The sequence below is a fragment of the Sceloporus occidentalis genome, unplaced genomic scaffold, assembly GCF_023333645.1.
Source record: "Sceloporus occidentalis isolate IW3139 unplaced genomic scaffold, rSceOcc1.0.p SCAF_3, whole genome shotgun sequence".
Lineage (NCBI taxonomy): Eukaryota > Metazoa > Chordata > Lepidosauria > Squamata > Phrynosomatidae > Sceloporus > Sceloporus occidentalis.
In genome coordinates this window covers 119,305,665-119,317,935 of record NW_028316983.1, presented here as the reverse complement: position 1 = coordinate 119,317,935, position 12,271 = coordinate 119,305,665, and the positions used below count along the sequence as shown (strand labels likewise).

General features: G+C 40.6%; 1 protein-coding gene across 1 annotated transcript in view; it reads left to right on the top strand.

Annotated features, from left to right (window-relative positions):
* The window catches only part of PAPPA2 (pappalysin 2), a 177,932-nt gene extending 173,912 nt beyond the window's left edge, over positions 1 to 4,020 (top strand). The window contains exon 22 of the mRNA XM_089518326.1: positions 2,818 to 4,020. Coding sequence (XP_089374452.1) covers positions 2,818 to 2,892 — 75 coding nt within the window. The 3' untranslated portion in view covers positions 2,893 to 4,020. The remainder of the gene's footprint in view (positions 1 to 2,817) is intronic.
* The last annotated feature ends 8,251 nt before the right edge of the window (positions 4,021 to 12,271 follow it).

Sequence of the window (12,271 nt, the reverse complement as noted above, 5' to 3'; positions counted from 1 at the left end):
TCAATAAAATAACTGCACTTATACCTCCTTTGTTGAAGGAGTGGGTAGTGGATGAGACATCTTTAAGTCTCCTTAACATCAGCTGTCCTGCTTAGTTCCTGTAAATTCATATCTGTGACCTCCTTAATAGAGTCCATCCATCTAGCACGTGGTCTTCCTCTCTTTCTACTTTCCTCCACCTTTCTTAGAATTATTGTTTCTTTCCAATGAGTCATGCCTTCTCATGACGTGGCCAATGTATGACAACTTCAATTTAGTCATCTTGGCTTCCAGGGAAATTTCTGGCTTTACCTGTTCTAGGACCCATTTGTTTGTCTTTTTGGCTATCCACAGAATCTTCTCCAGCCAACACATTTGAAATGAATTGATTTTCTTCCTATCCATTTTCTTAACTGTCCAGCTCTCACATTCTAGGGGACACAATGGTTTGTACTGTTCTAACTTTCATGCTCAATTGTATATCTTTGCTCTTTAGGATCTTTTCTAGTTCTTTCATCACCAGGAACAGATGATATTCCAGTTGGATTGCTTGAACCTGCACTGACTGAATCATAAAGAATTCTTTCATAGCTGCCTTCCCCATTCTTAGTCTTCTTCTGATTTCTTGATTACACTTCCCATTCTGGTCAATGTTTGATTCGAGGTACAAGAACTCTTTTACTGTATCTATTTTTTCATTGTCTAGGTTGAATTTGTGTAGCTTCTCCATGAAAATTATTTTTGTTTTCTTTATGTACCACAATAAGCATCCTTTGCACTTTCTTTCTTGATCCTATTAGTTGTTCTACACTTCTGATGTTTTCTACTAGTAGTATGGTGTCATTGTTGATATTTCTTCCTCCTGTTTTCACTCCTCCCTTTTCCATGTCCAAGCCTGCTTTCCTTATAATATGTTCTGCATATAAGTTGAATAGGTAGGATGATAGGATGCAGCCTTGTCTGACCCTTTTGCCAATTGGGAACCATTCTGTTTCTCCATGTCCTGTTCTGACAGTAGCCTCTTGTCCTGAGGACAGATTCCTCATCAGGACTTCCAGATGTGTTGGAACTCCCATGTCTTTAAGGGTGTTCCATAGCCTTTCATGCTCTATGCAGTCAAAGGCTTTGCTATATTCTATAAAGCACATGCTGATTTTCTTTTGGAATTTCCTGGTGCACTCCATTAGCCATCATATTTTTGCAATGTGGTCCCCAGTGACTCTTCCTTTCCTAAACACTGCTTGGACCTCTGGGATTTCCCTCTCCATGTATGATTGGAGTCTATGCCACAGAATTCTGAGCATAATTATGCTTGCAATGGGAGATTAGCACTATGGTCCTATAGTTGCTGTAGTCTTTTGTGTCTCCTTCTTTGTAGATGGGGAAGTATATTGACTTGTTTCCAATTTGTTGGATATTGCTTTGTTTTCCATATCTGCTGACATATGTTTGTTAGCACTAGGTTTTTATTATTTATTTATTTATTTAATTTATATCCCACCTTTCTCCATGGATGGACCCAAGGCAGCTCACAGATAAAACCTTTAAAATTGTTGTAGAATTCAAAAAATTAAAACATCTATCTATAAAATCATATAAAATATACACAATATAAAATATAATATAAAATCACATAAAATATACACAAGTTAAAAACAGTTCAGTCTGTCGGTTGATTCATCTTCCTATGGCTCTTCATTCTGTGCGTCCTTCATTTTTTCATCTCTTTTGTGTAACTCTACTCTGTATTGCCTCCAGCACCTTTTTATTCCTTCCTGGTCTTGAATTATATTATTTTTATTGTTATGGAGCAGTGGTCCCCACACTGTGCCCTTTAAGTGATTTTGGACTTCAGTTCCCAGAATCCAAGACTATTGGCTAACATGGCTGGTGCTTCTGGGAGCTGAAGTTCAAAATCTCTTAAAGTCCACAGTTTGGGGACCACTGTCAGAGCTTCCGAGTCCTCGGTTTGAACTTCCCTTTAACTTCCTGGATCTTGTGGAAGAGGTCTCTCGTTCTTCCCTTTTTGTTATTATCTTCTATTTCTTTGTATTGATAATTGTAATAGTTGTCTTTGTCTTTTTGCACTAGTCACAGTACTGTCACATTCATGTTTCTGAATTTGTTCCTGTCTCCCTTTTGTTTTGCTTCTTTCCTTTACTGCTTCTAGCATTGTATCTGTCATCCATGGTTTCTTCTATTTCTTTTTGGCTACTGAAAGTATCTGATTGCAAGCCTTGCTTACATGTATGTACGTCTGCTTTTAGACAAGAGACAGGGGGATGTATACTAGCCCTTTACATCCTATCCCAAACTCCCTCCATTAACTAGCAAGCACCAGGAGAGGCTGCTGTTGCTGTTGCTACTGACTAGTTGGGAGGTGTGTATGGGAGGCAATGAATTTAGTGAATTTAATCTAATTTATCCCAGAAGGAAAGCAAAAAGAGGGCAAACTCCATATATGAGTGCACCCTTGTTTCTCCCTCATTCTGAGCCTAGACCAGCTGGTTCTTCCTCATCTGAATTTATTTCCCTGGCCCTTCTCAGCAGTGATCCCTTCTGGGGCTTAAAAGCTGGGGAAGCAAAGGACACAGAGCTGTATGAGCAGAGCATTGTGCTCTGCCTGCTTGTTGTACAATCTTGGCTGATTATGATTATTGATTGATGATGATAGCTGGGTATGTATTACAGGACAATTGCATTTGTGGGGTGAGGTGAACAAATTGTTTTGATAAATAATACAACTGAATGGATGAGTGCATAGTGGAGGTTGGTGGGGATTCTCTGACAGTCTGAGGCTTCTGTATTCTAAAACCCTCTCTTTTCCAATGTCTTCAGGTGGTCCTTTTTCCTAATGGCTGTGACCAGGATGAATGCACCTGTCGGGACCCAGAAGCAGAAGAGAACCAGTAACAATACCAATGGAGGCTTGTGTTGTCAAGGCCACAACTGTAGGGACCTACAAGGACTTGTGTAGGAGCAGGAACAGGGGAACCTCAAGGGCTGTAAGAAAGGACTTCACTAGAAGCACATTCATAGATGCTTCTGGAGGCATCTGTGTACAAGGAAGAAGGAAAGCTGCAAAGGAAAGGGTGGAGAGAGGGAGAGGCATGCAAGAAAAAAGTGATCACCCTCAGAACCCCAGTTCAACAGAATGGAGACACAAGCCACAACGGCCTATTCCACAGCCTTGTCAGAAATACTGGCAAACTGGCTTAAGGTCAGGCCTCTGGGCTGCCTTCATTGCATTACTGTATCAATGGTTTCCTACCTACAACTGTTTTATCTTTGCTCTGAATGTTGTCAGTAATCTCCCCTTCAGTGTCTAGGGTTTGATTTAGCAAGGGAGAAGGGGAGATAAAGTGATCTGTCTGCAAATATTTAAGCATAATTTTATGACAAATCTATATTATATTTTTATTTGCTGTTTATTAAGCTGAACCATGCTGCTGTGAAGTAAAAGTATACTAGAAAATATGTGGGTTTGTAATGAGAGAAATTCCCAGAAATTGAGAGAGTCCAAGAACTGGGGGTCTGAGCAGAATTAAGAATGTTCCATCCTGCCCCATCCTGGATTTACAATTTCAGGTCGCCAGTGGAAGTTTAAATGTTGAATGTTCCCAGAGTTCCCCTCCTACCCCAGACCTCCATACATGTGGAGAACAACCCCAAACCTCTAGCCTAGTCCTCTATATGCCATTGTCCATTTGTTCTGTTTTGCAGGGACTACCATCCTGCAGTGATACAGTCCAAAAAGCTTTACTACTTGATTTTGCTTACAGTATATGCTGTCCACAAGGTAGGCACTTCTTCAAGTGATGCTCACACACCCTCTGCCAGTCTCAAAAGGGATATTTACAAAGATCAAATGCTACAATAGAAGTTCGGTACATCTAAAAATTAAAAGCAGTGAGATGACCCATCTATTCTCCATTAAAGGACTATATAGCAGGTCTGTTCTGCATCAAAGGACCATACTTCAGTGCATACTTAGAATCACAGAATTGTAGAGTTGGAAAGGGACTGCAATGATCATTCAGTCCCCCTACCATGCAGGAATACACAACTAAAGCACTCCTGGCAGTTGGCCATCCAACTTCTGTTTAAAGACTTCCAAAGATGGAGGGTCCACCAGTCTCCAAGGCAGTCTACTCCACTGTCAAACAATCCTTACAATAAATTAGTTCTTTCTAATGTTTAGGTGAAATTTCTTTTCTTGTAAATTGAATCTACTGGATTGTGTTCTAGTGTCTGGAGCAGCAGAAAACAACTTCTCCCCATCTTCTGTATGACATCCCTTCAGATGCTTAAATATGGCTAAAATATCAACTCTCAATTTTTTCTCACTGTAAGACACCCAGCTTCCTAAGCCATTTCTCATAGGGATTGGTTTCTAGACCTTTTATCATCTTGTTGCTTGATGCTAAGCCTTAGAAATGCTACAGGTCATCTGCCAGGAGCACATAGACTTCAGCTGACCTGCTTCACCCAGGGTGCCTCCAGGAGCAGGGTTAGTTAACTGTCATGCTGGAATTCCCTTTTCCCTCCAGCAGGAGTGAGGAAGGAAATTTCTTAACCAACTTCAGTGGTACCCAGAAATTCTAAAGGCCTTTCACAGGGGAGTGTCTTGCCTTAATTGAAAATAAAATGTGGGCATTTTGATGTAGCAATCACGAAAAGCTATGGAACACACTCAAAGTCATGGAGGTGCCACAACAACTGATAGTCCTGATGAAGAATCTGTATCAAGCACAAGAAGCCACCATCAGAACTGAATTTGGGGAAACAAGAGTGGTTCCCAGTAGGCAAAGAGGTCAGGCAAGGCTGCATGCTATCACCCTACTTGTTAAACCTACATGCTGAAAACATCATAAGACATCAGAATCAGACTCAGAAAAAGGAAGAGTGAAGATAGGAGGAAGCAACATTAACAACCTAAAATATGTGGATAACACTATAATATTAGCAGAAGACATCCAGGAATTGGAATCGTTTATAAGGAAGGTCAAAGATGAAAGTGCAAAGGCAGGTCTGGTGCTGAACATAAAGAAAACAAAAATTATGGCCATAGAAGAAATACTGTATACAAATTCAATCTAGACAATGAGGAAATTGAAATAGTTAAAGCATTTCTATATCTAGGATCAAACATTGACCAAAATGGAGACTACAGTCAAGAAATAAGATGACTAGGAATGGGAAGGGCAGCTATAAAAGAACTAAAGCAGATACTGAAGAGCAAAGACATACAACCGAGTACTGAAGTCAGAATCATTCAGGCCAATTACCATGTACAAACGCAAGAGCTGGACAATGAAGGAAGCAGGCAGAAAAATAATCAACTCATTCAAAATGTGGTGCTGGAGAAGAGTACTTAGGATATCATGGGCAGTCAAGAAAACAAACAAATAGGTTCTTGAACAGATCAGACCAGGGCTCTCCTTGGAAGCTAAGATGATCAAGTTGAGACTCTCACACTTTGGCCACATAATGAGAAGGCATGAATCACTACAAAAAACAATAATGCTAGAAAAGGTAGAGGGTAGAAGAAAGAGAGGAAGACCACAAATCAGATGGATAGATTTGATCAGAAGGGTTATGGGCAAGAGCATTCAAGATCTGGGCAAGGCAGTAGAGGATAGGGATTCTTAGAGATGTCTCATCCACAGGATCACCATGAGTCAGAGCCAACTCAAGGGCAGCTAACAACAACAACAACAACAAAACTTAGTTGGTTAATGTTAATATGTGTGTGTATGCATGTACACATATGTGCATGTACAGCCATACATATGCATGTGTACATTTGTAGGTATCTTCTTCATTCCTTCATCCTTTACCTAAGCTTATTCTGGTTTGGAGATAAATTGAAGGAGAAATGACAAGAGAGATGAGTTGCAAGGGAGGTTACCCCTTTCCTGCCTGCAAATTTTCACCACAAATAAAACTCCACATCCAGATTAAACAGCACTCTATCTTTGCTCTCTAATGCATGTTCTAGCCCTGATGTCTGTTGCTATGCAAGACTCAAATGTTCCAGTATTACCTGTTCCCCTAGAACTCTTGAGTGGGAGCTAGAAGTCCTCAGCTACACACCGTAGGATGGATATTCATGTGATTGGTTTTGTTTATTCTAGTTGGGTGGAGAAAGGATATGTTGTATAAGTTTTAAGGCCCTTTGGTTCAGGTAGAACAGAACTACACTTCAATGTTTAAGGGGAGCTTTTTGTCTGAATCTTGTTGGTAATCTCAACTAGAATTGAATCAGCAGTTGATAGTTGAGTCAACATTTTTGTCAATCCCATTGATTCAATGGGTTTACTGTAGTTGGATCTACCAATGGGTTTAAGGTCTTGGTTTGAATCCTGCTTTAGTGCTGGAAGTTGTCTGTTAATGTATTCTAAAGCTTTTTAGTTCCCACATGAGTGTATCCTACTTTCTTATGTAGTTCTACAAAGCTTGGGTGGACTACAGCTTTCAGAACCCCCAGGCCATTATGCCTAATGACAATGCTGGCTCGGGAGGTTTTGGGAGCTGTCATCCAAACTAAGAAACTTTTGTGAATTATAATCATTCACCCCTGTATTTCTGCCATGCCACCATGGGAGAAACTCTAATATTCCTCCCCAAAATACATGTCAGAAGAAATTGATACTTAAACTAGGACTATCCAAGATTTTAGGAATCTATAGAAATATGATCGCACTGTGGATTAATCTGAAAGAACTGCTGCTGTCTGGCTTTGTAATTGAGTTCACTAATATAGATCGCTGTCAATGTACATAGTTGAGGGAAGACCTGATCTGCATGAAGGCATGCCATAAACCTATTCTATTTGCTGCATTCTGATGATCATTTAGATCTCTCTGCCTCTACCTCATCAACCATCATTTCTTATGATCTTAATTATAGCTATCAAGAGGCTTTCACATAATTTTCCTGTAATCACATGGACTGGAAATGCCTGTTAAAAACAAAAGGAAAAAAAACAACATTAATGGGATATTCTTTGGCCTGCTTAGTATATTGCATTTTCAGATGTGCATTTTCAGATGCTTTTTGGTATTCAACTGAGAAAGTAATCTTAAGAAAGAAAAATGCTTGAAATGCAGGTCTCATACAGATACATTGACTAGGTAGACCTGTAGCTTGTCAAGAGTGGACAAAGCTTGAGGAGGAATTTGGCTGAATATGGGCATGACATCTGGAGCACTACTGCCACCCATTTTACAAATGTAAAATTTCATCTAAAATGCAGTTTCTGAGAGACATGATAGCTCTCACCATTTTGCTTATGCATACCATTTTGTTGTATAGGAAACAGAAATTCCAAAATATTTGTTATGCTGGCAGAGGAACAAAAAACACACAACAACAACCCACACGTTGGATCCTAAATAGCAGAGTTCCACTCAGAATGCTGCTCCAATGAACAGGATACGGAACAATGAATGCAAGCTCCAGAAAAAAACGATTCCTCCTGACAGTAAGGGCTGTTTGACAGTGGAACACGCTCCTTCCTTGGAGTGTAGTGGAGTCTCCTTCCTTGGAGGTCTTTAAACAGAGGCTGGATGGCCATCTGTTGGGGGTGCTTTGATTGTGAGTTTTGCATGGCAGGGGGTTGGACTGGATAGCCCTCATGGTCTCTTCCAACTCTATGATTCTTTGATTCTATGAAAATAAAGAAAGGACATGGTCTTGGGTTTCCCCCCATAGAATTATTGAGCCCAACTCATGGCTCAACACAGGATCTCCAGCTAGTGCTTCCCCAGCAGGTAGCTGTCTGGCCTCTTTTTGAAGATATTCGGAGAGAGGGGAACCCCACCAGCTATCTAGGCAATTGGTTCCATGGCCAAACTGCACTCAGCGTCAAGAAATTCCTTCTAATGTTTAATGGAAATCTACCCTTCTATCATTTAAAACCTTAGTCCTACCTTCTTGGGCAGTAGAAAACAGGCCTGCCTCCTCCTCTCTGTGACAACCCTTGAGGTATTGAAAGAGTGCAGCCATCTAACCCCTCAGTCTTCCCGTGACCAGGCTAAACATGCCCAGCTCCTTCAACTTTTCCTCATGCTTTGCTCTCCATACCTATCTTTGTTTCCCTTCTCTGTTCGTACTCCAACTTGTCTGTACCTTTCTTAAAGTGAGGGATCTTCTTCATTTTTCATTACTTCTTGAAGAGGTCTCTGGAGAGCTGATGGACTCTCCAAAATGGGTGAGATTCACACATCCCTCCAGATATTGTTGGATCACATCTTCCAGCATTCCTCATCTCTCAGTGAGTGATAATAATTGCTCACCAACATCTGGAGAGCCACATGATTCTCATCCTTATTTCAGAATGGCATGAGAGGCAATGCAGGGAGGCTCATGTGGAACTGGGAAAGAATTCCTGGCTCACTGCATATAACCATATCATCCTTTGAGGAGCCTCTGGTGAGTGTATCCACACTACACAGGCATAGCAGTTTGATTCCACTTTAATTGCCAAGGTCCCATCCTAATAAATCCTGAGATTTGTAGTCTGGGGAAAACTACTGTGTTTGACAGAATTCTCTGCTAGAGAGCTTGAATACTTTACCTGAAGGGACTTGAAAGACAGACTTATAAATCTCCCATCAGTTGATTTTGTAGGAGCAGCCATGGCAATGAAAGTGGTGTCCAAGTACAGCAGTTGTGCAATGTGGATGCACCTCTAAATTCCAGGGCCTTTGGATTCAGTGCAGAACAGTCTTTCTGTTCAAATAATAGCTCTCTACTTCCAATCCTAGGACTAACTGTTGATGCTATTGCTTTGGCTAAGTCTAGGCTGCATCCTTTCTGCTCCTCCAAACCAATGTTACATCCAAAATAGAACAAAAAAGAGTTTCTGCATCTCCCACTGAAGGGTTTGCGTGACAGGAAGCATCTTTGCAAATCTGAACAGCCTGTTGCTTTGTACAAAGCTATTGTCCAAAACAGGTCCCAAACTAAGTGGGGGGGAAAGCATACACCAACACACACACACACTAAATTTTCAAGGCTCAGAAAGGGTTTTACTTCACCAGATGCTTAAGTAAGAATTAACCTAATTTTGATTTTCACTCAGAGCTACTCTGCTTGACAAAGAACCTCTGCATGGATGGCAGGCTTGTTCTAAAAAATCGTGTAACAGTTAAATTGTCCCATAAAAGAGGTACAGTTTAGTTCAATGGTCCATGTGGCTAGTCCTGAGAATCCAACCAGCTCTGACTTAGGGTCTTACATGCTTCAGGTTTATCATAATAAGGTGTTTTTGTTTGTTTGTTTATTTGTTTTGCTTTTTACAAGAGCTGAGTTTTATTTTCTGATATTATTGGGGAAAATGTGGCCTATGTTAACTGCTGCTATGTCTTCGACACCTCAACCAAGTTGCTTCATTTCATACCTCAATATAGATTCTGACACAGTACAAATTTGGGGTTCCCAGGCTTCAGAAGCCTTGAGCTCACTGACTGGTAACCCACCTTAGTTAACTATTTACAGGATGGTTTCCCTCCCCATTTGCCTAAGACAGATCTTCCAGTATTAAACTATATCATTTTCCTAAGCTATGAGCTGAAAGATTAGGAACTGTTAATGCTTTGAGTACAGATGATGGAACTGCATTCCATCAGTATTGCTATCAGAATATGCCCGTGGGGTGAAAGCCATCTTAGTGAATTATTTCTTTGGCATCGGAATGTGGGACTACCTTCGGCAACATGGAGCATCTTGCCCTACTTTCTGAGTAAGGGTTTTCTTCACAATTGAGGCTGCTGCTATTTTAATTTTTTTTTTTTTTTTTTGTATTTGATAATTATTTTTTATAAAAATCTATGGAAATAAATAATCTGCCAATTCTCTTGTCTCTGTCTCCATCTTGTGATCTATGATTTGAAAGAGGAAAAAGACTGTCAACACTGAGAGGCAAAAAGAATTCTTCATAGTGGGACATATTTTTCCTGGAAATAAACACATGATGACTGCCAGGTTGTGTTTTCTTGCTCAATATCAATTCCTAGAATGTTGATGTTAGTCTATTAAAATGGGAATGCCCACATTCTTTGTCTTGACACTAAAAGAAAACAGGACTTCCAGAGTTGGAAATGTTCAATGTGAGGTACGTCTCCAGCCAATATTGACTGAAAACCAAGGCCATGAAGCATGCTAGTACAGTGGTATCCCTTGGCATCCACTGGGGTTTAATTCTACAACCCCCTGTGGATACCAAAATCCATAAGCGCTCAAGTTCCATTATATACACTGGGGTAGTAAAATTCTGTCTCTGATATAAAATGACAAAATCAAGGTTTGCTTTTTGGAATGAAAAAAAAAATTGAAGCTGTGAATGGTTGAATCAGTAAATACACAATCTATGAATACAGATGGATCTATTACTAGAGGTACCTGTCTTAAGGCTCTTCCAGTCTGGCCCAAAGAAGCACGAGTTTGTGCAATATAGCTTCTTGCTTTTTGCTGGTTTTTATTGCCTCCATGGCTACTTGTGAAAGGTTGCTTGTGGTGTAAGGGCTCTTCCAAATGTCTTTTTAAAACAACAACTGGAACACAGTTTGTTGACATAGTTCTATGGTTTGAAGGACAAATTTACTACTTTCTGATTTTTTAAATTAATTATAATTTTGTTTGAGTTACAGAATTATAGTACAAAAGTATGATCAGAATCCATCTGGGGTCTTATATTTTTGCAAGTGGACTTTTGCATGTGGGAATTGGAATTGGGCAGTTTTACAACAGCCATATCCAGTAGAGGGGGCCTGTTACATTACCATATGCCAGAGCTGGCAAAGTGCCTAATGTGCATTGCACATTGCAGCCTGATGCACTTTGGTCCTGATGCAGACATAGGGCTGCACACCACACATATTGCACACTGCACACTGATGTGCTTTGGTCCCAGTGTGCATCAAACACTCTTGCTGGTGCCCCATACACATTTTTTTCCAGTTCACTAACAGGCTTTCTTTGCACCTCTGCTATTTAGCTTAGTATATGCAATGTTAGGTCAAGTAAAAGGTGATACAGGATTCTGGTGAAAAACTATAGAAGAGGAGGAAGAAGAAGAAAAAGAGGGAGCATATTGTTCCAGAATGTCTCAGAATTAAAAAGAAAACCACTTGAGGAAAAGGATAAAATGTTGCAGCTAGTGCTGGGAAACAGCTTAGGATGACAGAAACATTGTTTGGATGTTTGGGAGGAAAAAACCGCAATAACAACAGCAACAAATATATCTGGACAAGCCCTTAAGTGAACAAGCCAATTTCCTTTCTGAACCAAATGTCTTCCTAGAAATGAACAATTCTATTCACTTTGCGTAGTCATGAAATGTTCTCACTCCTTTTCTCAATTCTCTTATTTATTGCTTACAGGGTTCTCTCCTGGGCCCAGTGCTATTCAACTTGGATGTCAGAATTGGGGCCATACTTATCAAATTTGCAGATGACACCAAATTAGAAGGAGTAGCTAATACCCCAGAGGGCAGGATCAAAATTCAAAATGACCTGAACAGACTAGAAAGCTGAACCAAAGCTAACAAAATGAATTTCAACACGGAGAAATGTAAGGGGCGGAAAAATGAAATGATCAGATATAGGATGGGTGACACCTGGCTGAACGAGACTATGTGTGAAAGGGATCTAGTAGTCCAAGTAGACCACAAGTTGAACATGAGTCAACAGTGCGACACAGCAGCCAAAAAGGCCAATGCGATTTTAGGCTGCATCAATAGAAGTATAGTGTCTAGATCAAGGGAAGTAATAATGCCACTCTATTCTGCTCTGGTCAGGCCCCACCTGGAATATTGTGTCCAGTTCTGGGCGCCACAATTTAAAAAGGACATTGAGAAACTGGAGCATATCCAAAGGAGGGCGACTAAAATGGTGAAGGGTTTGGAAACCATGCCCTATGAGGAACGACTTAGGGAGCTGGGGATGTTTAGCCTGGAGAAAAGAAGGTTAAGAGGTGATATGATCCTGTTTAAATACTTGAAGGGATGTCATATTGAAGAAGGAACAAGCTTGTTTCCTGCTGCTCCAGAGAACAGGACCCAGAACAATGGTTGCAAGCTACAGGAACAGAGATTCCACCTCAACATTAGGAGGAACTTCCTGACAGTAAGGGCTGTTTGACAGTGGAACAAACTCCCTCGGAGTGTAGTGGAATCTCTTTCCTTAGAGGTTTTTAAGCAGAGGCTGGATGGCCATCTGTCAGGGATGCTTTGATTGAGATTTCCTGCATGGCAGGACTGGATGGTCCTTGTGGTCTCTTCCAACTC